The sequence below is a fragment of the Danio rerio genome, chromosome 15 (genome assembly GCF_049306965.1).
Source record: "Danio rerio strain Tuebingen ecotype United States chromosome 15, GRCz12tu, whole genome shotgun sequence".
Classification (NCBI taxonomy): Eukaryota; Metazoa; Chordata; class Actinopteri; order Cypriniformes; family Danionidae; genus Danio; species Danio rerio.
In genome coordinates, this window is record NC_133190.1 from 24,513,997 (window position 1) to 24,537,248 (window position 23,252).

Genomic DNA, 23,252 nt, shown 5'->3' on the forward strand with positions numbered 1-23,252 from the left:
TTCCTGTCTGATTTCTTCTTTTGTATGAGCACTGTCTTGACTGTGCTCGAGCTGTGCACACTCCTGCTTGACCCGTGCACGTGAGGTCTGGGCGTGCTCGGGATCCGCACTCTCGTACTGGAGTGCGTTTTCCAAACAATGACATAACCTGCGGCTGAACTATCATAGTACAATGCATTGTTTGGGAAAAGAACAAAGTAGTGACGAGTGTTTAGTCCCAAAACTGTAGCTTCTCTGTCGCAGATCCATCGTTTGAACCCCGTTAGTTATAATGTAAAGCGTCCATAATGATGCCCTAAACTGGGTGGAGTAACTACTTTTTTTAGAGCAAAACACCACAGATTATATTCCATTGTAAATATTGTAATTATATTGTGCAAATTATTTAGTCTTTTATGCACTCGTATTTTAAAAAAAAAATCCAATATTAGTTTTGGTAAAAACATGCACTTGTTTTCCATATTAATTGAAAAATAGGGTATGTAAATGACACATATAGGACCTATATATGTTTCCTTTACAAATATTATGGAGAATATTCCATATTAAATCACTAAGCTAAAACGTATTCTAATCTCATGTAAAATCATACAAAACGTTAATGATTGTAGGCCTAATATAGTTTATTAAGAAATGGGAAAAAAATCCTACTTAATAATAATAATAATAATAATAATAATAATAATAATAATAATAATAATAATAATAATAATAATAATTATTATTATTATTATTATTATTATTATGTTGTTGTTGTTGTTGTTTATTATTATTTTTTTCTTTTTTGGAAAAGTTTACTTTTCCAATTCTTCTAACAAACAGGCTCACGTCATATACAGTACAGATAAATTTCTTAATAAATAACCAATCATAAATTAAAACCATTAGGGTATATTAAATATTATGTAACATATATTATAACATATATATATATATATTTTTTTTTCACAAGCTTTGGAGAGGTAACGTAAATTCCGCTTTTATCTTATAGGTCACCTATAGCTTTCGTCATGAGCCAAAGCTGCGTTCATAATGGCATAAATGTTTTCAAAGTGCACTACGAGGGGAGCGCAATTGTCAATGTAAAGATCACTAAAACTGAACTGTAAAATACTTTGAAAGCAAATTACACCTAAGAGTGATGACTTTTAATGTTTTTTTTTTAATTATTCCAAGTTTAAATGTTAGAATATTTTAAATAAATAGGGCATATAACAAGAAACAGATCACAGTCAGGAACTATGTTTCTAACTACAGCTCTAAAGGTGTAGTTACAAGCGTACAAGTTTGCGATGCATTTTGCGAATGTTCGTTGGTAAGACGGATTTGGGAAATGCCAAATCAGTGAATTATGTTTGTAACAACAGAACTTGCCACCTTAGTTAGCTAACGATGGTTTTCTGAAAAGCACCCCTAGTGTGTTTGTTGTTTTGTTCACGGCATGGTGTTATCATTCTCAGCACTCTGGTCTAGTTGGTTTCGGTTGGCAGTGGGACTGGAAACGTGTACCGTAAGTGTTTTTATTTATAGTGTGCTCTATCTCACATTCTGTTTTTGTTGGTGTCTTAGCACGTGGCTCTGTGTTTTACATCGTGCTTTGGAGTTTCATATGAACATGCAGTTAAGAGTTCTCTCATTGGCTGAATGTTCTAGTCCTTTTTACATGAGCACATGGCTTGTGTTGTTTCTTAGTGTTATGTGCTCCTGTCTATTGTCTAGTCCCACCCTCCTTGTTAACCCATAATTAGTTTATTATGTTCACCTGTTTGCTTGTTAATTCTTTCTGCTTATAGTCTACTCATGTCTGCTGCCCTGTGCCAGTTCATCTATTATAATTGCATTGTCCTGTCGTGTCCAGCCCCGTTCTTCCCTGCCAGCCCAGTCTAGTTTGTTTTTACCGTTGTGTTAATGTTTTCCACCTCTGGGTTGTTTTTGTTGTATTTTTATTATTAATAAACCCCTAATTTACTGCATTTGAGTCCTTGCTCCCTTTCCGTTTCTGAAACGAGACACTACCTGTCTGCAATTGGTCAGGAATTGGTCTTGCTCAAAAGTCACACTATTGGCTGAGCCAGTGTTGCTGTTTAGTGATTTATTTATTTATTTTTTTTTTGGAAAGTGTCACAGTGTTTGCACTTCATGAATAAATCAAGCAACATTTTTTTCATACACACACTGTACCTTTGTGTTAAAGTTCTTAAAAAGCACTTACCAAGGACAATAGCTAACATCTGAGTGGCCTTCTTCTCCTTCTGCTGAGAGATTTTGCGTTTGTTAAGAGTTTTGACTGATGTCTGAGTTTTGCCGGTGGGGGAGACCTGGATCTCAAATGCTTTGGCCCCTTTCGTGATACTGCTGGTGTTGCCATTTCTTTCAGGCTTGACACCAGCTTCAGGCGATGGAGGTGATATGTCAGTTTCTCTTAGATTAGAGTTAACCAGCCGGCTGTTTTGTTGACTTCCACCAGACTGATCCTGCTTCCTCTGTCTCGAAGGGTTTCGGTTTGTGATCTCATCCATCTGGATGTCGTCCCCGTTGTTTACAACCTCTTTTATGAAGATCTAACCGAAAAAGAAGAAGAAAAGTCTGTTTGGCCAAAGGTATGTTTATACAAACAGTTCTAAACTATAAAGCATTTTACATATAGTACGTTTTCTGGGGGCTTTTACACAACAATGTTTTTTAGCCATAAACAGGAATCTTTTTATATGTTTTTCCTCTTCGTTTACAAGTCACCATCATTTTTGGGACTTTAAATGCATATATTTGAAACAGGTTTTTAAAGTGGACATTTTTTTTAAATGTTGCCATTGTCATGTCCATGTAATCACCCGAAAGCTGAAGTCCTTGTAAACAATGATGTCATGTGCATACATATGGAGATTAACGGCAAGCACAAACAAACATACGTTATGCACTACAGTGGTGGATTACATGGCAGTAGTGTTGTTGGTGCTACAAGTGTTTGCTAATGGTTCATCAGCATTAGCAAACATTCACTTCACATTACAGCGAAAAGCAGAGATGTGTCTTATTACACACACATCAAATTCTACATAGACAAAAGCACAGAGACACCAACGGCACATTGTCACTTGCTAACAGTTGCTAACTAATAGGATAACACCACCAAATATTATACATAGATACTGTACATAATGCAGCATTTTTGGCCATTTTCATGGATATATTTTTAATGCATATTATTGTGTAAACGTAGTCTGAAAAAGCTATGTTCGTTATGATGTTTTTGAAAAGGTTAGCAAAAATTCTAATATTTGTAAAAACAATGACATCAAGCCCTTGCTTATTAAAAAAACATCAACAATGCCTTTTGTGCACAGACAAGTGTTTCTATATAACAAGATGGCCTGGCATGCAAAATAAAGTTTTTAGTCTTTGTCGATCCATGGGAACAGAAATTGCTTTGACAGCTTTGTCATCTGTATGCTAACCCAACATCATCTCACAATTCGTAACATTTTGATTTAGTGGATAATTTGTAAGAACTCATTTGTACAATTTAGTACTATTCATGTATCTCCCGATGATGATTGGGTTTAGGGGCGAGGTTGGGTGCCACATCTTTTTTAAAATCTAAAATTTTCATAAGACTGAACTAACATTAAACTGACAAAATGTAACATAGTTGCATTTCTTCATGAAATCAGGCTGGCTACCCTTTACAAATGCAGACTTTTCTGCTTTATAATGCATTGTTTTCATGTAAACATTTAATATGTGCAGTAAATCCAAGAAAAGTGAAGTAAAACTGCAGTACAACTTCAGTACAATTACAGTATATAGAAGTATAACTGCAGTAAAATTAAGTACAATTTGCAAAACTGCAATTCAATGAAGTAAAAAACCCAGTTCAAATACAGTACAATAAAATATTTTGCATTTTATAAGTATTTTATAAGTTGCAGTAAACTGGAGTAAAAACAAGTAAACTCCATCTTTACTGCTCATGTGCTGCTGTAGTCTATTATGCCTATGGTGTGGTAAGAACTGTACTGCACTTGTGTTCCAAAGGGTTTGTTCTTCAACATCTTCCAAAAATATTTTGTATTTTTTCAGGGATGTTTTTTGGATTCAAGTAATTTTCTAATTAGAATTTTAAGAGTTTATTTGCAATAAATTAATAATACAAAAATAACTGTGGTGACCTGAACAGTACAACCAAATCCAATGCAACTGAAAAGAAATGCAGTATAATGAGGCATAAACACAGTTCAACAACAATACAATAAAATTCAACAGCAGTAAAACTTGCAATACAACTGAAGTAACATTAAATTAGCTGAAAGGGGCAATATAGTGATATGTTATATAATGTTTTGCACTTGGGTTCATAAGTATTAAAAGTACACTTTAGTTTAATTATGTATTGCAGTATTGTATATGTTTTTCTGTAGTTACTTATACTTCAGAAAAATACAATACAATATATTGTGGTAGTACTTCAGCAGTACAAATGAAGTGCTGAAACCTCATTTAGAAAACATTGTCCACCAAGCAGGAAAAGTAGTAGTTGTATAGCAGTTGTACTGCAGTAGTGCATTATACTGTACTGCATTATAGTAGTACTGTAGTATCACTTCAGTACTATTGCAGTAGTTGTTCTGTAGTAGTTATTCAGCTGAATTGCAGTAGTTGTACTGCATTTGGACTGTAGTAATAATTCAGTTTTATTGCAGTAGATGTACTGCGTTGATTGTATTTTTGTATTTCAGTTGTATTGCAGTAATACTGCAATATATATAAATAACGCAGCTTTTTTTGTCCAAACAACTTCACTTTTAAGAGGTTAACTAAAACCTTTAATTCCTTTTTTTAAACTGCAGTCATTTTGTAAGGGTACTGTGTGAAATGGTTCACTGATTGATTTCACTCTATTTAACTTGTTTATTGTTTCAGTCAATATAACTTTATATGAAGTGTACATTAAGTACAGAGATTAACTTTTAATATTTGTTGACACACTGTCGTTTCTCAAATATCAGCTGTCTGCATTACTTCTGGAGGTTGCGAGCACAACAAAATCCTGTTTAGTGCGATATCTGGGAAAACAACAGCGAAAATGGATGTACCACATTTTTGTTGTTCACAGGACAATTCCCACTGGACTTGACGATCACAGTGCACAGTTTCACATCATCGGGATGGGTGCATTTCTGAAACACACATGGGAGAGAAACACCAGACTGTTGTGACAGATTTAGACCAGAAAGGAATTAGTCGTCTCGCCCAAGGTTGAGTTTAATTTCTTTGCAATTATAGAAATGGGAGGAATATGCGAGCTTGGTAATTTCAGTCGGTTACAGCGATATTTTTAATGTCAGCTTATAGATCATATTTATAGGTAATCCTTAACCATTTTAAATGACCTGCTCTGCATAAGGAGGATTGCTTAAGCTTTGCATTCTCTGTCTACAACGCGTATGTTTTGGATGCAGATGTGGCGAATCTAAAGATCATTTCAGATCTGAATCCAAAAGTTCTGTATTTTGGAAACAAGACACTTGCTCTATAGAAGCATGAGGAGGAGTTTTGCACTTCAAGATGATCCGCTCTCCTGAAATAAACATGATGTTGATCTAAGCCTGTTTTCACATCAGAATGCTTTGGAGGAGACGCAGCAGTGACAGAAACCACTGATAGGAGATGCGATGTTTACTTTCGCCGTCAGGACACAGCATGAGAACTCCCTAACCACAAATGACTTTCAATAATGCTCTGATGCCCTTGCAGAAGCTTAGGATGGGTAGATAAGCTATCGGTTTCTCTAAATAATGCTATATTGAATTTATTCTGCTGCAGCATATGCGCTCTGGTGAAGCCTAGCTGCATCTGTGTAAAACAATGTGCAGACGAACTGTTTATTATAATAGCAGTGATATAAAGCTGTGGCCATTTCCTGCTCGTCTCACATTGATTTGCTGTATGTTGGGAGAATCAATACAACAAGCAAAAAAAAAAACAGAAAAGAAAGGTCGCTCTTGACACACTTCCATTTTCACAGATGTGCAAGCATGTACTAATATCCACTTCTATTCAGCTGCTCATTACTCCTACACTGCTGATGGGAATTTCAGCGCTGACAAATTACTATGAAATTCATCGACACTGCAGTTTTTTTAACAATCCCAATTCACTAAACTCTACTTGAGTGCTGAGTAAGTGCAAACTTTCACAACTAGTCATGAAACAGCTGATCTCACCTTTATAGTCGAGCTCATATCCATGTCTGTAACTGGGCATGTGCGTTTGGTGTTGACACGTTTCCGTCTTTTCCGGAGTACCACGTAGATCTGCACGTACACTAGCAGAGTTATGATGAAGGGAACGTAGAAGGACACAATGGAGGAGTAAACTACAAAGGCAGGATTCGCAATCACACAGAGAGCATCGTCATGGGTTACTGGAATAGAAAATACAGGGAAAATGTCATTCAAAGTTATAACTGTTCACATTCTGAAATAACTGTACAAAACCTGTCACAGGGGTGATACCTTTTCAGATCATACACTTTTATGACTAACACACTGCAAAAAATGATTTTCTTACTTAGATTTTATGTCTTGTTTCTAGTCTGAATATCTAAATATTCTTAAATCAAGAAGTGTTTTCTAGACAAGCAAAATTGATTTCAGAAATATGGCAAAATTAAGTGAGTTTTTTTTTTTTAAACAAACTAAATAATCTGACAGCAGGATAAGAAATACATTTTTTTTTTTTAATTGTAAACAATAATATTTTTCTTACCCCATTGGCAGATCAATTTACTTGTTTTAAGGTAAAACTCCCTTAATTTGGGGACATTATTTTTCAAAACAAGACAATATTTTTTACGTGTCTAGAAAATGTTTCTTGATTTACGAACATGGTAAAACCCAACTTTATCAAGTCAAATGAGTGTAGTTAACTCAAAATTGACTGAAAGTTAATTCTACTCATTTGAAAAGAATTTTGAACTCAGTGTTGAAGGTAATGAGTTAATTATAAATACCTCATTACTTCAACTTAAATGGAGTACGTTCACAGTACTCGTATAGATGTAGCAATCAGTTTCCTCAAAAGGTTTGAGTTGCTTCAACTTATTGGGTTTTACAGTACTAAGTTGGTTTGAGTTCTCTTCATTTATTGGGTTTTACTGAGCTCAAAATGCTTCGATTACTCAAATAGATCAAGTTTACAGTAATCTTTAGCATTAATATATATTTATATATATATATATATATATATATATATATATATATATATATATATATATATATATATATATATATATATATATATATATATATATATATATATATATATATATATATATACATATAATACTTATTTATATTATTTATATATTTATTTATTTTTAAAGTACAAATGTGTTACTCATAGTACCTATAGATATACTTAGACATAAAGCTGTAAATTCTTCACATTACATTACATTACATATACCCTAAAGGTATCCAAAATGTCTGTTTATGGAATCTTTGCCCCAGTTTTGTACCTTTCTTTCTGAGAAAGCATCAACTAATATAGTTTTTTATTATTGAATATAAAAGATTCAAGTATTTTAATTAGAATAAAATATTTATACATATTTTATCAAAAATGTATAAAAAAGCAAATATCACATATTCATGAAAAAATATAAAATAATAGAATTACATAATATTTAAATTAATGATGCAAACGTTTAAGGAACAATTAAATAGAATAAAACAATTCATGTATCAATGTATTAAAAAAAGCAAATATAACTTATTCATAAATTTTTAAAAAATATATAAAATAATAAAATCACATAATATTTAAATTAATGCCATTTTTAAGGGATAATTAAATAGAATTAAACAAACCAATACAAATTAGAATACAAATGAACAATAAAAATTATCACAATATATACAGAAGTGACTTAATATAAAGATTTTTAAAACAATATTTTAGACACACATTATTATTATTTAAAAACATATTTTGGGGGGTTTTCACCTTTATTATCATAGGACAGTAGAGAATTCAGACAGGAGAGCAGTGAGAAGGGAAGGATTGTCAAAGGACCTTGAGCCGGGAATCAAACTCGGGTTGCCGTGAGCACTATAGTGCTACTGTATATGTCAGCGCAGTACCTCTAGGCTACTGACACAGACACATGTATAGTATTATTAATATAACAGAAATCAGGTTTTTATACACCAACTGACTTGACAAATGACTTATAAATATACAGTTTAGAATGGTGATCCCATTCATGAGAATAATCATATTTGGTCAGTCATGTCAAAGACTGAAACCCTCTAGTCTAGATTATAACACTCATCTTCCCAGTATCTTATATTATGATTTGTTTTGTTCATGCTCACGAGTGCCTGACCCTCGTCCACCCACTGTGTGCATTCAAGCAGAAAAGCGCTGATTAAATCACTTCCTCTAACATAACTTTCAAATGAAGCAGTGACCTAACTTAATTTTAGCTGCCCCTAACACCAGTGTGCATGAAAAATAAAGACACTAGTACTCTGTAAATTCAGCAAGCTGTTACATTGTACTATAATACTATTTCTAAACAGAAGCTACTTATTTAAGCGTATGCCAAGAAGATCCACTTAAATTGAGTTTAGCTGTCATAATCCTTATAAAATCATTTGTAGAATATGCATAAAAGACACAAAGTGAACAGTGGTGGATACTTTGCAGGACATAAGCTTATAATTTGCTTCTAAATCTTCATTTTAAGAATATCTCATTTTCTACTCGTGTGCCACAATCATTGAACGTCTGTACCTTCATTTAAGGGCACTTCTCAGCAAATGCATGTAAATGAATCACATAAATGTTTAATTAATTAGCACAGCATAGAATTAATGGGAAAAGTAAAGTTCGTAGACAAACTATATGGTGGCTTGAGAAAGCCTCGTTTGAGAGTTTGAAGTAGTTTTAAAGTTTAAATAATTGAAGTAGTTTTAAGCAGTTTGAATCAGCTGGCAAAGATAGATAAGCACATGTATATTAGCATGTTTCTAGTATGGATTGGCCTGTTTCTTGCAAGGCAGTTAATAAGGTGTTTTGAGTGGTTGCTAGGCGGTTGCCAAGGCATTGCTACTTAGTTGGTTGTTCTGAGTGGTTGCTGGGTGGTTGGTAGGGTGTTCTGAGTGGTTGCTAAGGTGTTGTTAGGGGGTTGCTAGGGTGTTCTGAGTGGTTGCTAGGTGGTTGCTAGTGTGTTCTGAGGGGTTGCTAGGGTGTTCTGAGTGGTTGCTAGGTAGTTGCTAAGGTGTTGCTAGGCCATTGCTAAGGTGTTGCTTGGCAGTTGCTATGGTGTTCTGAGTGGTTGCTAGGCAGTGGCTATGGCATTGCTAAGTGGTTGCTAAAGTGTTGCTTAGTGGTTGCAAAGGCATTGCTAGGTGGTTGCTAAAGTGTTGTGCTAGGTGGTTGCTAGGTGGTTGCTAAGGTATTGCTTTGCGGTTGCTAGGGTGTTCAGAGTGGTTGCTAGGCTGTTACTAAGGCATTGTTAGGTGGTTGCTAGGGTGTTTTGAGTGGTTGCTAGACGGTTGCTAAGGCGTTACTAGGTGGTTGCTAAGGCATTGCTAGGGTGTTCTGAGTGGTCACTAAGGTGTTGCTAGGTGGTTGCTAAGGTGTTGCTAGGTGGTTGTTAAGGTGTTGCTAGGCAGTTACTTAGGTGTTCTAAGTCATTGCTATGGTGTTTTGAGTGGTTGCTAGGCGTTTGCTAAGGTGTTGCTAGATGGTTTCTAGTATGATTAATGTTAGTATATTGGTATTATAGATTAGTATATTTGTTAGCATGTTTCTAGTATGATTAGTATGCTAGTATTTTTGTTAGTATGTTGTTAACATGAATTGGTTTGTTGTTAGTATGTCCAATGAAAAGTCCATGGCAGTTTTTTTACAATGGAAGTCTTTGGGACAGTTGCTAGGGTGCCGTAAGTGGTTGCTAGGCTGTGGCTAGTAAGTTGAAAGGTCATCAGTGATTGGCAGATTGGTAGTCTGAGTTAAATTAGCCCAAGTCATACATTTTGACCCAATGTTAAGTCAACTGGACTTTTTTTCAAATTTTCCAGGTCAGTTTTCGGAAAAAATACTTTAAATTAAATATATATATATATATATATATATATATATATATATATATATATATATATATATATATATATATATATATATATATATATATATATATATATATATATATATATATTTTAAATCAATCATTAAGCTTTTCTTTATTTTAAAATACAGACTGTAATTGGGTGAAATATTGCTACAATTCAAATGTGTTCAATGAATAGAAAGTCATTTGAAAAGCACCAAACTGAAGATTTGTGTAGCATTTTACTGCTTTTCCTGATATGGTCAACTAGTTGTCTTTTTTTTTTCGAGTGAAAGTATTCGTTTTTATTCAGTTAATTTAGTTCAGACTTTTAAACAGATTGACTGACAGCCCAGATTAAGTAAATAGTTCCCCCATATTTACCAGTATTATTGAGTCCAAACAGCAGTGGACATGATATAGCAAAAGACAGAATCCAGACCACAGAAATCATGACGGTGACTCTCCTCTTGGAGCTGTAGCGTGTGTTATATAACATAGGCATGGCTACAGCTGTGTACCTGTGGAGATACAGAACAAAAATGAGTTGTTTGTTGTCTCGTTATATATGTCTTCATGTCTCTGCACAATTAACAGGTATGCCTGTATTCATGTGATATAATGTACAACACAATACACTGGTGTTTCCCATGACCTCTGATTATCCACTGAGGTCTTTCTTTCTAGTATCTAATTACTTGCTATATAAATGAAGGAGACGTCTAGCATGAACCACTATCGATCTTACAAGTATTCCTTACTATTTTGAGCTTATTTAGGTGACGGGGTACAAGGAAGTTGATGTTGTTGTCTATATATAACTAGCGATGGGAGCTTTTGAAGTGCTGCTTTGTGAAGCTCCATAACCACTGTAAATCATTTGATACAATAGGGGTTTGGAGTGTTCATCAAATTGGCAAAGCTATGATTTCAATGAGCGAAGCTTTGTTCGTCCAACAGCAAACTGTAAATATTGTATGTTAATAGACCATTTGTATTTTTTTCATTTGTAGTTTTTTGATATTTGCTCACCTGATGGTTGTTAAAGGGATAGTTCACCCAAAAATTTAAAATTCTGTCATCATTTACTCACCCTTGACTTGTTTCAACATCATTATGAGTTTCTTGCTTCGGTAAAACACAAAAGAAGGTATTTTAAAGAATGCTGTATACCTGTATACAAGTGCGGGTAGATTTCAGCTGTGGCTGGTATAAGACATTCGCTTATACTAGCCACTTTGGCTGGTTCCAAATAATTTTTAAATTGTAGTTTTCATAAAAGCAGGGTTCAACAAAAAAGATGGCCCAGTATGCGTGCAAATGTGATCGTAGAGTTTAAAAAAAAAACTTCACATGACCAAAAGAAAGCAGGTGAGTACCGAATGAGAGGACGATAATTTGCGCGTGCAAAGGTGATGTGCGAGACTGTTTAAAAAGCGATTGTTTTAATAGGAAATTAACTTCCCATTTAGTTAACTGGTTTGTTTGTTTTAGACACATGACAATAATTATTTTTGGTATGGTTAGGGATAAATTAAATAATTAATGGTAAATCCTTAATTTTGAGCCTTGAAAGTCATGTGAAATAAAAACTAATTGCAGTGCAACAATAAGAAACCACAACCCATTTGCTCATGCACATTGATTAAGGTCATACACAACACACAAGAAAATTAAATGAATGTGGACATAACACAAAAGGGTGACGCAGTGGTGCAGTGGCAGTAGCCTCACAGCAAGAAGGTCGCTGGTTCGAGCTTCGGCTGGGTCAGTTGTAATTTTAGCATGTCATAATCAAATTTATGTATTCATTCATTTATTTTATTTTCAGCTTAGTCCCTTTATTAATCCGGGGTCACCACAGTGGAATGAACCGCCAACTTATCCAGCACATTTTTTACGCACCTGATAACCTTCCAGCTGCAACCCATCTCTGGGAAACCAATTTATGCATTTAAAAGTGTATTTTCCCACCAATAAAATTGAGGCTAGTGAAAATGGCGAGTGGCTAGCAATATTGGAAATCTACTAGCCAAAGTGGCTAGTGATCAAAAAAGTTAACGTCAAGCCCTGCCTGTAACCATAGACCTTTTGATAGTAGGAAGCATATTATATACAAGTCAATAGTTACAGGGTTCAGCGTTCTTCAAAATTTCTTATTTTGTTCTTTAACAATGAAAGAAACTCATTATGGTTTGAAACAAGTCAATGACGATTAAATGTTGACAACATTGTCACTTTTGTGTGAACTTTCCATCATCATCTTTAGATCATTTATCTTTAGAACACAAATGACGATAATTTAGATTAAATGCAAGAGCTGATCGTCCATATACACCATTTACCTTAACTTGTTCAAAGAAAAATACCATAAATATACTCAAAATTGTCTATGTGTCTTTAGTAGTTCAGTCAGAATATTATAAAGCTAAAGAATATTTTTGTGCACATGTAAAACAAGAATATTGACTTTATTCATCAGTATCTTCTCCCAGGTGTCAGTATAGGGTGCGTGTTCACAAGCACTGTGCACTGATACAAACCCCCTGGATCCTCGTGATCTTCGCTGTTTGAAACAAAGCACAGGCACATCTGAGTATCTGATAAAAGTTATTATTTTTACTTTTTGTGCACAAAAAATATTTTCATAGCTTTATACTATTCTGATATACAACATTTCCCTACAACATCCCTACATTAAAACAGTAACAATATTTTTTAAAGTGAAGTTTCAGACTTCCTACTCACTATAAATAACCAGAGTTTCTTACCTCAGTATCTTCGTCTTGAAGAATACCCACCACCCACCGCCCCCCTCCCCCCTTTCTAGATTGGGTGACACGGAGGCCCAGTGATTATAACTATTGCCTCACAGCAAGAATGTCACTGCTAAACTCTCTACTGAGCCCCCAGGTTCCCTGGTTTCCTCCCACAGTCCAAAAACACACAACCTAAGTACTGTAAATTGAACAGTTCCAATTGGCATCATAGTCGAGCTCTTAGTAAGCCGTATATCTTTCTTTAGCCACCCTTATATCTTTCGTTAGCCAGAAACAAGTCTGGGGAGTTAATTGAAATCTACCTGAGCTCAAACTCCCCTCATGCCCTGCTAATGGGAAGGAGCCCAGGGCTCAAGGATCTTATAAGCTCAGGCCTCTCTCCTAGGCCAGCATGCCAAACAAGCTCTATCATCAATCATCAGCTAAGTGTGAACTCTTGAAAAATATATTGATTTATCTCTGTATACCCCCCAACCCAAGTCATATGGAAACTTCATATTGACTGGTATTTCATGATTTCTTAAATGCAATTATTTTGTTTTTATCCATGCTTGAAGTTATAAATATGTATATGTATGTATCTCGGACTGTGGGAGGAAAACCAGGGAACCTAGGAGAAACCCACGCAAGCACAGGGAAAACAAGCAAACTCCACAAAGAAATGTTGACTTAGTAGGGACTTTACCCAGTGACATTCTTGCTGTGAGGCAACAGTACTAATCACTGGGCCACCTTGTCACCGATCTAAAAAGGAGGGGAAGTAGGGGTGGGAGGGGGTATTCTTCAAAAAGAAGATTCTAAAGTAAGAAACTCTGGGTATTTATAGTGAGTTATGAATCATCCGATTGGTGAATGATTTAGCTAATGCAGAACCAGCAATGGACCATCATAAGCATGTGATCTTCTTGAAATTAGTTTATTTTGTTATTGTTATTAGTAAAATTGTTACTAATTACTCACCCTTATGTTGTTTCAAATCAGAACACAAATTAAGATATTTTAGATGAATAGGAGAGCTCCATCAGTCTCCATAGACAGCAATGCTCATAAGAGGTTAAAAAAACCATTAATGGTTCAATCAGAATAGTATAAAGCTATGAAAGTATTTTTTTGTGCACGTTTGTTTCATACAGTGGAGGTCATGAGGATTCGAGGGGTTTATATCAGTGCACCCTATACTGACCTTGAGGAGAAGATACTGATTAATAAAATCGTAGATATTTTTGTTTTAAATCTGCACAAAAGTATTCTCTAGCTTTTTAATATTCTGACTGAACCACTGAACAATTTTGAGGATATTTAGGGTATTTTTCTTTGAACAAGTTGTGACGATTGGGCTGTATGGAGTATCAGCTCCTGCATTTAATCCAAAATATCATCATTTGTGTTCTGAAGATGAACAATGGTCTAACATGGAATAACATGTAATATATATATATATATATGTATATGTGCAAAGTTTTGATCAGCATGTGGTGTTTTCAGCTCTTTGAAACAGTGAATCATTTTACAAAGCAATTGGCTCAGTTGAGTCAGAGCTTTGAAAAGCTTTGTTTCGAATGTCGCTATATATAACAACAGCAACAGCATCAAATCTGGTTTATTTTCAGGTGTGTAAAAGCTGAGTAGGTCTCTCTTTTGAGCTAAGCAACCAAATTACGTCTCGCTCAGCATTCGACCAGTCCTGTGTTGGCAATGCAGAAACACCCACCTGTCGATACTGATGGCACATAGATTGAGTATGCTGGCTGTACACATCATCACGTCCAGGGTGACGAAGATGTCACAGTGGATTGTGCTGAAGCGCCACTCTCCCACCACCTGCGAGGACAGACACCAATAACTAAACCCTCCGCTAATTGTAGAACAACTCATCTGAACACAAACCTGTGCTCTTTGCCTGCAAATGTGCAAAGTCATTTACTTGCCAGAAGTGCTCCGAGTCTGACTAACATCTTTCAATTAAAAATATCCATGGTAACAGCACAAGCACCTGCTTCTCTGGCCTGCGAGTCGATCTGCTACAGCTTTAGCTACTATAATAATGTTTAAAGCAATAAAATATTGGCATTTTCTCTGGTTTATGTGATCAAACTGGCAAAGCAAGGCAATATAGCACAGGTCAGCCTCGTCCACGCTTTGCATCTCCTGAGTTCGCTGGCAGAGCTTTCTGAGCGGGCTCTGATTAATGTGTGTCCTCAGGCAAGCCGAGGGACTGAGAAACCTCTTGATGGTCTTAGGTTCCTGCCTCTGGAGTTTGCATCCCTGTCATTGATTAAAGAATTATTTGACACCTCTAATGAAAGCGGCTGTGAGTTGCCGGAATCAGTTCATCACCATATCTCTAAAGTCTGATGAAATGAGTCTCACCACTATCATTCTCAGACATCGCCGGTGATCAAAACACGTCCTTGCACTAATAGAGGGAGTACGAGAGAGAAAGAGAGAGCCACGCAACAAGCTTAGGAGAGAGAAACTTTTTAAATTAGAGCGCATAGAAAAAGCTGATCAGAGTTATGTGGCATGAAGCGAAATTGGATTTAATGAATTTAATAAAAAGTGATGCTATTTTATAGGATCCTAATTTTGTTTTGGAGGTCTTTTATAATTTAAATCCATCCAAGGTGAAAAAGCACTTTCATTTTCTCAGAGAAATACACTGCAAATTCTTTGTGTCTGAAATAAGGCAAGGTAGGTAAGGTAAAATGGTTCATTGCAGGTTTCAGTCTCTAATACACACCATACACAGTGTGAATTCATTGTCAGAAGTCCACACACACATCTTGAGTGAGTTTATTAGGGCTGGGTAATTTATCGAAGGCGAATATTCATGCGCATTTTGGCTGTAAAACTGGCTCTGTGATCAGCCGCTGCTTTCAGATGGAGCAGTGTTTACTAAACAGAGACATAGTTCATAGTGCAAAAGATTTAACACGCAGTCTTTGCACAATGAAGTCTGAAATTTTGGCATGCATTCTTTTTCGGATTCATATGCTAAAGATTTGTCATGTGAGCAGACCTTGCACACTGAGGACGATATAAATAAATTAATCCATTGTGAAAAAACGCGAAACATCTCGGAGTCAGTTCAAGCAGTCATACTTTGTTGTCTCAAAAGTAGAAAAAGAAAGAGGAATAGGCAACATATTTAGTTCATCAAATACTGCATAGAGGAAGGCGAGTTTAGCTAATAATCAAAGAGCAGGAAATCGGTGGAATTGTGATACATTGCTTTTGATACGTCACACTTTCACATTTGTAAACAAATCCTGAACAGAGATTGGCAGTACCTACAGACATTAGATGGTAGCCGCATTGACGTGTCGAAACAATGAACTGAAAGCAGACCATGCTTTCTATTATAATGTCTATGGGCAGCACGCCAAATGTATGGACACACACACCAAGCAGCAGGGGAGAGGTGCGCCTCTCAGAATATAGCATTTAGGGGTTCTCAACAGTCCGCCACATTCTGTCTTAACTTTATGACAAACACAGTGCATAACATAATCTATAGCTTGAATGACGGCATTCTGTATTTAGCTTTTCGCTTGTATGGTGGCTCTGAACTGTCAAAACACCTAACAAAGCGCTTTTTCAGATGTGAAAATCAAAAAAAAATCAAACCTGGTTTGAATTTTTTTATGATGGATGAAAGTTTTAAAGGCAAAGTGTTAATATGATTCACACAACGTGAGGTTGAATTTATTTTTTAACGTGCGAAAATTATGGAGGAAAATTTCGAATTCAGTGTGCAATAACCTTTCATTACCGAGATTCTGAAAACAATGAGTCATTAGCCCCTTTCACACAGTGATACCGGTAAATATCCGGAAAATTTCCGGAACTACTTTACCGGTATATTCAAAAAAGCGCTGTTCACACAGGCGAGGACGTTACGGAATTTTTCCGGAAAAGAGCATTCACACATCCATCGCAAAATGCCGGTAAATTCTGACATCATTAACCAGAAATGACCTCTAAACAGCTGCGCTTGTGTTTGTAAACATTTTAATACATTACAAACTCTTCCGATGGATCAGTACTGAGTACAACTCTAATGAAAACATAGAAAAAAACTTTCGCATGTCGAGATGTTCATGATATGTGTGTGTGCTGGCTCTATGGGCGCTCACGGGCACACGCAAAGCTTAAAGGTAAACAAACAACGGATTATCATGAACATTTTATCGATAATTATTTACACAGCATAAAGAAGGAACATAGAAACATTATCTGACTAACATCTAGCAGCTAAAGGTGTCTGGAAAAAATATTCAAAGGCTTTTATTCTCCTAAACCGCGCGCACGTGAATGCGTCTGACTGTTCTGATTGGCTAAAGCAGGTGTCTCACGTCAGCCCGTTCTAGACGTGGACGCGCTTATTACGGCAATCTTCCTTCTGCATTCACACAGTGCAGCATTCCGGCAAATTACCGGTAATGTTACAACTTCTCTTTCCGGAAAATAGCCAGAACGAATTTACCGGTATTTTCAAAAAGGGCCTGTTCACACATACAACCTTTCCGGAAAATTGCCGGTAATTTTCCGGAAAGGTCTGTATGTGTGAAAGGGGCTATTCTCAAGCAACCTTCCCACTGCACACGACATTTGTACATAAACGTCGGAATATGCCCCCTTGTGGCAGTTGCACAGAACTTTCAGTTTTGTCATGCACCAGAAAAAATCCAGAAGCTGGTTTTTTGTGGTGTCCGAAATGAAGGAGTGCAAAAGCAGGAGCCATTATTCTCCATTCGTTTACCACAGTTGAATGAATGAATAAAAGAAACTCATAGACCACTAAAAATGTTGGAGGGAATGTGACAACAAAAAAAATGTAAAATGTATTATTCATTTATAAATAGAAATGTTTTTTAATATCAACTTTTTTTCTGATTCTAAAAATAACGAGAAAAAAACCTTTTTCTCATCTCGCACTCATGGATCTGCCTGTAAAACACTGGAATACATCACATCTGGTCGGCCAGTCACATACGGTCTAGTTGACGGAGTTAAAATATTTTAACGGATCTGCAGCTCAAATCGAATCCAAATTTTCTGCATTTTCTGAACGACTTCCGGTCTGTTGCTTGTCGTGTGCAGTGGAAAGGCGGCTTGAGATTTGCATCCCTTTTTAGTGAACTACAGCTCTGTGTTGCCACTGATTTGAAATGCTGTGAAAACTCATTTAAAACATGTTTTTACTCCCCTCATAACTTCAGTCAAGTGTTTGAAATTAATCAATATGTGAGATGATTCCACAGTTGTGTTTAATAGTCACGTTGAATCAATAAAAGCAGTTAAATCCTCCCCTCTGTTTGATTTCCCAATTGTGTACCTTCTTTGTTGTGTTATAGCAATCACAAGAAATTCCAGCAAAAACATGGACAGACATTATTTTCATTGCTTTCTGAACCTCTCTCTCTTTCTCTCTCTCTCTCATAAGTGTAATAATAATACGAGGCATGAAGAACACCCATTGAGAAAAAATTAACGCATGTAAGCTTGTACGACAGCAAAAATCCCACAGTGTGCATCCGCCCTAAACCTTAAAGTGCTTGCTCTGCTCTGATTAGTCAGATGGTCCAGTCTTTTGCGATTGGTCTACTGCTTACAGTTGTGTCACAAACCAAACACTCATTACCATATCGGAAATTCAGCTCTCCTCATCATCACTTATAAACACTATGAGCATCGATGCTGTTGTCTTTACCAAATTTGTGTAAAATGAATTTGTTTTGCAAAGCAGAATAAAAGAGCCGCCTTGACACATTGATTATACAAACTCTTTCAAGTCTCAGCAGCAAATATAGTGTTTGAGGGTGAAATTAGACATTGTTTGTGTACATCCAAAGAAGACCATAGCCTGCAATTATCCAAATTTGTTACAAATTTACAGTATGTGGGTCTGTGCAGGAACTAAAGCTAGAATTATTGAAGGCTCACTTTAGGCCTTTTCAAAATTGGTTCTTTCAATTGGGAGACAATTGCAGCCACATTACACACTTTTATTCGAAAAAGAAAAACATAATGGAGAACATATAAAGATTGAAAAAGTAAAAATGTACTTTAAAATAAATGAAATATATCCAGAATCCATCAACCAACAAACTATCTGTGTTTGAGTGAGACAATTAATACATCATACTGTATGATTCTTTTAGCACCAATTAATTCAGGAGGAGCAGACAGTTACAGTACAAGAAGTATTGTTGTTAAATGTGAGTAAAAATATTTTGTTTATAAGGATGCATTTGTATTTGGTATTGTAAGTATTGTAAGTGACTATACTTTAGGATTAGTCAGACTTATCCTGTTTACAGTTATGTTAAAATGCTGCTGCAAGGCTTTTAACTGGTACCAAAAACATAACCACATTACATCAGTTTTATGCTCTTTGCACTGCCTGTTCACTATCAAGTCACTTTTACAATTCTTCTCTTGTTTTTTAAATCTTTAAATGGACTAGCACCTTCTTGGTTGTCAGACATGATTGAGCATCAGCATCAGCCTGGTCTCTTCTGTCATATAACCAGAGATTGTTATGCATCCTTGAGTTGAGGCTGAAATACAGGGGTGACCGTGCTTTCGCAATAGCTAGTCCTAGGTTGTGGAATGCTCTGCCTCTCTGTTTTAGATCTGTTTCATCTTTGTCTGTTTTTAAATCTAGGTTGAAAACTTACCCCTTTAATTTGGCATTTTATCATTGAAAATTGTCTGTTCTGGCTATAATCTTTGTTGTGATGTTTATTATGCACCACATTGGTCAACCTCTGGGTGTGTTTAATAGTGCTATATAAATAACATTGACGTTGACATATTTTTTGGCAGATATAGATTCTAGAGTCTCATACTGGAGAAATAAGTCAATGAAAACAAATCTTTTTTTTTCAAATTTATATTTTGGTCTCAAACGTAAAAACGATGTGGTGCAAAATACATTGTAAAAAAAGTGATTGTATATCTTACAAATCAATGGACATTAAGTTAATTTTGTAATAATTTATGCATTCACAAAACCCGAGTTGAGCACTCATGAAATCCTCTTTTATCTGAATTTGCATTTACAGTCGATATTTCTTTTATGATGTGGCCAATTCAATTCAAATTAGTGAAAAGTGAAAGGTTTCTATTTCTTAAATCAAGAACTTGGCACAACCAATCAAGCAAAAATATAATATAAATAATAATCAAGCACTTGCTTATATTGTTTTTTTTTTTTTTTTTTGCTATGATAATTGGGTTATTTTCATGACTCATTTTAAAGTGAGAAAAAATGATCTCATCAGACCTAATAAAAATACTGAGGACTTTAATATTGCAACATACCAAGAGCAATTTTATGAAGTCAATAAACAGACTGCTCTATGTAACAACATTTCATTTCAATCTTCTCACAGTAGCACTCTTTAATGTTCTGTTTATGCGTATAAATGATTCAAACTAAATAAATTATGATCTTAGCCATTGACTGAGAATGCAATTACTCAGCGCTGCCCTTTAGGAGCAAAAAAGAAAAACGAAAAAGAAAAACCACACTAGATATCAAACTCTAATTTAATATGGGGAGTTATAATAATGCTGTAAAATAGACATGCTTTCATTTGTAGAGCCACTTTTGACCTATTCCCCAAAAATCACACTCTCAACCAGCTCACATTCACAAAAAAAGTCCAGATTCATGTCTGCATGTACTTTCCAGCCTATGGATTTTGCTTGCAATCTGATACCTTTGCTATATGTATGGTTCAGTGTCATGCACAAGGAGGCTTCTTTAGGTTGAAAATAAATACTAACCCATGGCTAGGATCAGATTTTCTTGAATTAGACATGCGCTAGTGGCTACTGCAAATTGATTGGCTTGAATGAGGTTTAAGACACTGGTGCCTGCAGCTCTTCTTCCTTAATTCTAGCCCAGATTGATTTAAATGAGTTATGTGGAAGACGGCAAAATAATTTACTATCTAATCAGATGAGAATAATCCATCCTCGCATGATTACATACCACAGCTGATTTATGGGTTAAATCATTTTAGCGTCCCAAACAGAGAGCGGTAAACCTACCTCGAGGTACACCACCCATGGCATAACAAGCGTGGCAACCAGCAGATCAGCCACAGCCAGGCTGACTATCAGGTAGTTGGTGGTGGTCTGCAAAGCTTTTTCCCTTGACACGGCCATGCACACCAGCACATTGCCGAAGACAATGACAAAAATGAGCAGCGTGAGAAGCATAGCGTAGTAATTGTACTGGTGCCGCCCCCCTTGTTCCGTGGCATTGAAGTCCCGTGATGCATTTTCAAAGAAGCTTTCATTAAAGGCATACGCTGTGAAGACTTCCATCAGATGGTTGAAGCCAAGCTGAGACCCTAGAACCAAAACACAAGACTTATTTAATGAAGGAAATCCAGTATTTTTTTTTTCACTCACATGTTTTTTCATTCTGAGCTGTGTCTTATCACATCAACCAGATTGCACAGCATGTCCCGCTAAGTTTTGGCATGAAAAATCAATTTCTTATTGGAACACCTGAGCAGTAGCTTTGACTAGAAACCACAGGGCCGTGGCCTTGCACTGCATGGTACACTGTGTAAAGTCTATCCTTTATTTATGGGTGATCATTCGCACAGCTGTCCTGAAAAGCCTGTCTTTGAACTCTGGATGTGACTTGACTAACTAGGACAGAAGTCTCCTCCCTACCTACTGTTTCCCTTGTACAACGTCCAAGAATACAGACAGAAACATAAGCAGTATCAGCTAAATGATAAGTGGACACAGGGAGGTGAGAGTGTTTTGTGAAATCACAACAAGAGGGCTCGTAGTATATACTGTCTCTGCAAATTGACAAAATAAGCAAACTGCACAGTGAGCAATGTTTTTTTTTTCCTTGCATATCTAGCAGGTTTTCAGAATTCGTATGAGCTCAGCACAAAATTTATTACAGCTATAACGAGGAAATGGATGAAATTAATTTGCATTTCAAGACAAATGAACCTATTCTGGCCACCTAAATTATATCACACTCTGAACAAAGGTCTGCTTGCCATAATAATAGATTAGAGAAGTTCGTATAGCCCCTTAAATCTGTACATTGTCCTTTTTATCTCAAAGCGATGTGTAAGAATTTAAGAAATTTGTGAACAACTGTAACAAAACAAGACATTTCCTCGCTTCCAGTATTGTCTGTGAAAGCCTGTACAATGAGTTATATTTGAATTACTTATTTTTGCCTTTAAAATAAAAAGGCAATGTGATGTTTATGCTCTTCCAAGGGGAAGCATATACGATGTGAAAAGATCCGGATACTGAACCTTTGGGTACCCTGTATCCAACTTTGGATCTATATGATACTTTTCATTTACTGCTACAAACTGATAATGGTCATATTGTTCCCAGCAGGCACACAACGTCATAAGACGATAATAATAGGCTAGCTTTAGATTGTAACATCAGGTAACCAAAATTTTATGTATAGCCAGTGTCTAAGGATAACGTTATTTTCACATCCTGCAACAAATGAAATTGCTCTTTGGTTGATTGTAGGTTGTATAGGGTATATGCAGAAGCATGCAGAATGACTTTTAACTTGTCAGTAACCTGGGTCAAACGCTTCCAGTGAACTGCTGTTACAAAATCTATACTTTTAAGTTATTTTTTCTTTCAAAATTAACAATCTTCACTACCTAAGTGTGGTTTATTCATAAACTAATTTCGAGAGGATCACGTGCTTATAATCAACACAGCTGGCTCCTTGTTAGCTCCGTAATCAGCCCTATTAGATGATTACGGAAGCATTATAAATAACCTGAGTTTTCCACTCCAGTTATCTTCGTCTTGAAGCTCCCCCCCTTCCACCCCTACATCCTCCCACTTTTTCTGATCGGGCGACACGGTGGCCCAGTGGCTAGCACTGTTGCCTCACAGCAAGAACACCGCTAGTCCAACCCATCGGGCTGGTTGGTGTTTCTGTGTGGAGTTTGCATGTTCTCCCCGTGTTCGCGTGGGTTTTCCCCGGGTTCCCCGGTTTCCTCCCACCGTCCAAAAACATAAACCATAGCAATCGACTAAAACAAATTATCACCCAATACAACCTGAGTTTACACTTCTCACGGTGACAAGCAGGGGAGTTCTCGAGACCTACCTGACCTCGAATTCCCCTCTCGCCCTTCTAACGGGAGGGAGCCCCGGGCTCGAGGATATTACGAGCTCAGGGCTCTCTCCCGGGACAGCATGCCAAACACGCTTTATTGATTATCAGCTAAGTGTGAACTCTTGAAATGATATACAGTATAAAATGGGTCTCAGAATGTACAAGAGGCACTGCATTAAATAACATTTTTTCTGCCCCATGT

At 36.2% G+C, this 23,252-nt stretch overlaps 1 protein-coding gene across 6 annotated transcripts in view; it reads right to left on the reverse strand.

Annotated features, from left to right (window-relative positions):
• Nucleotides 1-23,252, reverse strand: part of drd2a (dopamine receptor D2a) — a 32,266-nt gene that overhangs the window by 5,700 nt on the left and 3,314 nt on the right. For 3 of the 6 annotated variants that reach the window (XM_005157501.6, XM_073922705.1, XM_073922706.1), the window contains 6 exons: nt 20,965-21,269; nt 14,612-14,721; nt 10,505-10,641; nt 6,225-6,424; nt 5,094-5,177; nt 2,213-2,561 (listed from right to left, as the gene is read on the reverse strand). In XM_005157501.6, the coding sequence (XP_005157558.1) occupies nt 2,213-2,561; nt 5,094-5,177; nt 6,225-6,424; nt 10,505-10,641; nt 14,612-14,721; nt 20,965-21,243 (1,159 nt within the window). In that variant the 5' untranslated portion in view covers nt 21,244-21,269. 6 annotated transcript variants of the gene reach the window in all.